Source organism: Myotis davidii, unplaced genomic scaffold (genome assembly GCF_000327345.1).
Source record: "Myotis davidii unplaced genomic scaffold, ASM32734v1 scaffold1006, whole genome shotgun sequence".
NCBI classification, from domain to species: Eukaryota; Metazoa; Chordata; class Mammalia; order Chiroptera; family Vespertilionidae; genus Myotis; species Myotis davidii.
In genome coordinates this window covers 564,953-568,036 of record NW_006297143.1, presented here as the reverse complement: position 1 = coordinate 568,036, position 3,084 = coordinate 564,953, and the positions used below count along the sequence as shown (strand labels likewise).

At 65.5% G+C, this 3,084-nt stretch overlaps 2 protein-coding genes across 2 annotated transcripts in view; both read right to left on the bottom strand.

Moving 5' to 3' along the window:
• LOC102775283 (steroid 21-hydroxylase) overlaps nt 1–433 on the bottom strand; it is a gene marked incomplete at its 3' end in the record, with an annotated part of 1,928 nt that extends 1,495 nt beyond the window's left edge. Inside the window, exon 1 of the mRNA XM_015569854.1 lies at nt 304–433. Coding sequence (XP_015425340.1) covers nt 304–433 — 130 coding nt within the window. The remainder of the gene's footprint in view (nt 1–303) is intronic.
• Nucleotides 434–2,264: 1,831 nt separating this feature from the next.
• Nucleotides 2,265–3,084, bottom strand: part of LOC102774999 (complement C4-A) — a 14,572-nt gene continuing 13,752 nt past the window's right edge. The window contains exons 35-36 of the mRNA XM_006772868.2: nt 2,631–2,763; nt 2,265–2,478 (exon numbers count right to left, since the gene is read on the bottom strand). Coding sequence (XP_006772931.1) covers nt 2,337–2,478; nt 2,631–2,763 — 275 coding nt within the window. The 3' untranslated portion in view covers nt 2,265–2,336. The remainder of the gene's footprint in view (nt 2,479–2,630; nt 2,764–3,084) is intronic.

The following is a 3,084-nucleotide window of genomic DNA, read 5'->3' as shown; positions in this document are numbered from 1 at the left end:
TATAGCTCTGGGGGCCCCGCCATACATCTTGCTGCCCGGGCTGCTCTGGGGCCCTTGACTCCTCGCCTCGCCCGGCCGCCGGCCCGCCCACAGGATGGCACATTCTTGGGAGGGCAGCAGGCCCGTTGGCCTTGGGGAGCCCATATTTCAAAGAACCGGCCTTTCCCCTGTGATCCGTCAAGAACGGAAGGAGAGCGCGACCCTGGCCTGCACAGGCAGCACCAGCCTCCGGCCCACACCGGCCCGCCCTCTCCCTCTGCGATGCTGCAGTCTGTCTCCTGGGGAAAGGTGCCCCCGCCTCACGGGCCCCAGGACCCTCCGAAAACACGATGAGCTGCGCGGTCTGTGTGTTCTCCCGCTGCACAGGCGGGAGCCCGCGGCCGGTGTGCCGGTTTCCTGCGTTACACCTGTAGCCCCGTGTGACTGTCATCATCGCCCCGTTTCACTCTCAGCAGCTGAAGATGAAGAACTGTATGGTCCCCGATTTGGAGCTCTTACCATGTGCCTGATGCTTTTTGGTTGCAAGAAAGAGACCAACTTGCGGAACTTAAGCCAAAAATAGAAACTGCTTTATAAATTCCAGGGTATCCCAGGCCCTGAGGTCAGGAGCCGGGGCAGGGAGAGCGAGGCCCTGGGGCGGCCCCCTCGTCCTCCTGCTCTGCAGCCCGCGGCACCTGCTCTTGGGCCGGCCAAACAGGACTGCCTTTGGGGTCAGAGTCCACAGGTTAAGGTCCAGCCAAGGGCACTGGGCTTCCCAGCACAACCCCACGTACCCCCCGTGCCCCCAAAGTCCCCAGGAAGGAGCCCAATGGCCACAGCTGGGGTCCGGGTCCAGCCCCCTCCCGGGAGCAGGAGCCGTAAGAGGATCCCACTGGACCACGTAGGACTATCAGGGAACCATTTTAGGGATGAGGTGTCGGTTGAGGGGCTCAGAGGAGGGTCTTGGGGAGAGGCCCTGCCAAAGAGGGGGGCATGGCTCAGGGAGAGGTTAGGCCTCCTGGGGTTAAAGGTTAGAGGTGACCCGAGGCCCACCCCATCCCCCAATTCCTCAGCCCTGGCTCCAAACTGACCCCAGCCCCCTGGGCTGTGCACTGGAGAGCCTGGGTTGAGGTCCCAGCTGTCCCACCCACTGGCATGGAGAATTAACTCAGGTCCCGGTGGCAGAGCCGGTGGGAGACGGGCCGGGGCTGTGGGGTGGGCAGCAAACGGGACCACAGGTGCAGCTGAGCCCCGGCTGGCACCCACGGGCATAGCTGTCAGCATGGTGACGGCTGTGGGAAGCGAGGCCTGAAGGGCAAGCACAGGGCACACACCACAGCCTAGGCAGCCTCTGCAGTGCTGGGGGGGCAGGGCTTCAGGTCGCACGGAATCGGGGCGGGGGGCGGGTGACCCAGAGAGCAGGCGTGCTTGTAAACAGCCCCATCTCTTCCACCGCCCACCAAATCCAAATGCCAACCTGATGCGTCACACGCCGGGCCCTGCCCTGCTGTCCTGCCTGGCCTTTCATTCCTTCCCCTGCCTCCAACCCCCTCACGTAGCCTCGCTCTCTTCCTGAGCCTCAGCCCCAGAGCCCAGCTTCGATGTCACGGCCTCGGGCAGCCCTCCGCCCCTCTCCCGGGCTAGGTCAGATGCCCCACCAGTGCCCACAGGACCACACGCCCAGCAGCACCCTCAGAGGCGGGGCCTGGCACGCGGGGCACGGAGAGAGGCCCGCCCGTTTCTGTCGACTGAATGGCAGGCTGTGATGTCAGCAAACCTCTGGATGGATTTCTAGGTCAGCCCTTCAGCCCCAGGGCGCCCCCAATGCAGGGAGCAAGGCGGGCCGGTGGGGAGGGCTGACCCCAGGAGAAGAGTGTCAGCGAACACAAAGGCAGCCTTGGGCTTGGCTAAGGTCAGTCCCGGAAGAGACCCTGGCGCTCCCAATGCCCGCATCACAGGCTCTCCACAGACCAGGTCACCGTGCAAACAGCCCACGGGCCAACTGTGCCGGGACCGTCGGCGAGACTGGCCACCCGGGCAGCGGAGGGCCTGTGGCACGGTGAAGGCAGGCCACGGTGCGGAGGCCGGGTCCGCGGGGCGAAGGCTGCGGGTCACGAGTCTGCTTGGTGGTCTGATGAGGGACTGAGCTCCTGGGGAGTCGCCGGGAGGGCCACCAGCTCCCACAGCCCGGGATTACGCAAGCCCTGGCCGGCCAGGACTAGAAGGCGCAGGGCTGGGACACACACACACACACACACACACACACACACACACACACACGGACACGTGGCTGTGTAAGGTCTTTATTGAGTCTCGGGCCCAGCCCTGGGCCCCTCCCGGGGTCGGGGTGAGCAGCCCTACACCTGGCAGCCCTGAGTGCCGTACTCCTGCAGGAAGGCGCGGAGCTGGGCGCAGGCTGCCCGCTGGCGGGTGCTCCGGCACAAGCGGTCAGAAGGCATCTCCTCGATCCAGCTGTTCGAGTCCAGCAGGTACTGGGGTCTGTGGGAGCAAAGGGCCGTCAGCGGGTTCCGGACGGGCAGGCAGGAGCAAGCCCGCGGCACCTGGCACCTGAGGGGCAGGGCCTGGTGCTGGGGATCCTCGCCCTCAGGAGGTGTGAGGGCAGCAAGAGACCCAGGGCCCAGCGAACTCACTGTCCCTTGAGGTCGTGGGTGGTCCCGTCCAGACCCATAATCAAATATTCTTTCCCGGGTTCCAAGCGAAGGCGGCAAGAGGCTCGAACCAGAAAGTTCCGGGTCTGACCAGCAGCGGCCTGGGCATCCTTGGCTGAGGGGGACGGGACAAGAGCTGTCAGAGGGACGGAGTTTGCTCTTAGCTGGTGCCCCGTAAAACACAGAACACTTGTGATCTGAGGAGAGCAGAGAGGGCGTTAGGGCACCTGCCCTCCTGCCAGCCAGTCTGGAGCCCCAGGACCTCCCTGCCCCTCCACAGCCCCAGTCCTGGTGCCCCGGGTACTTGCCAGGGTTGTAGTAGTCGTACAGGGTGGCGCTGGCCGGCTGCACCAGCCCCACGGCCACCTCCTGCACAGCTCCAAAGCCCACGCACTCCCGGGAGGTGGGGACCTGCGGGGCGGGGGGGGAGGGGGGG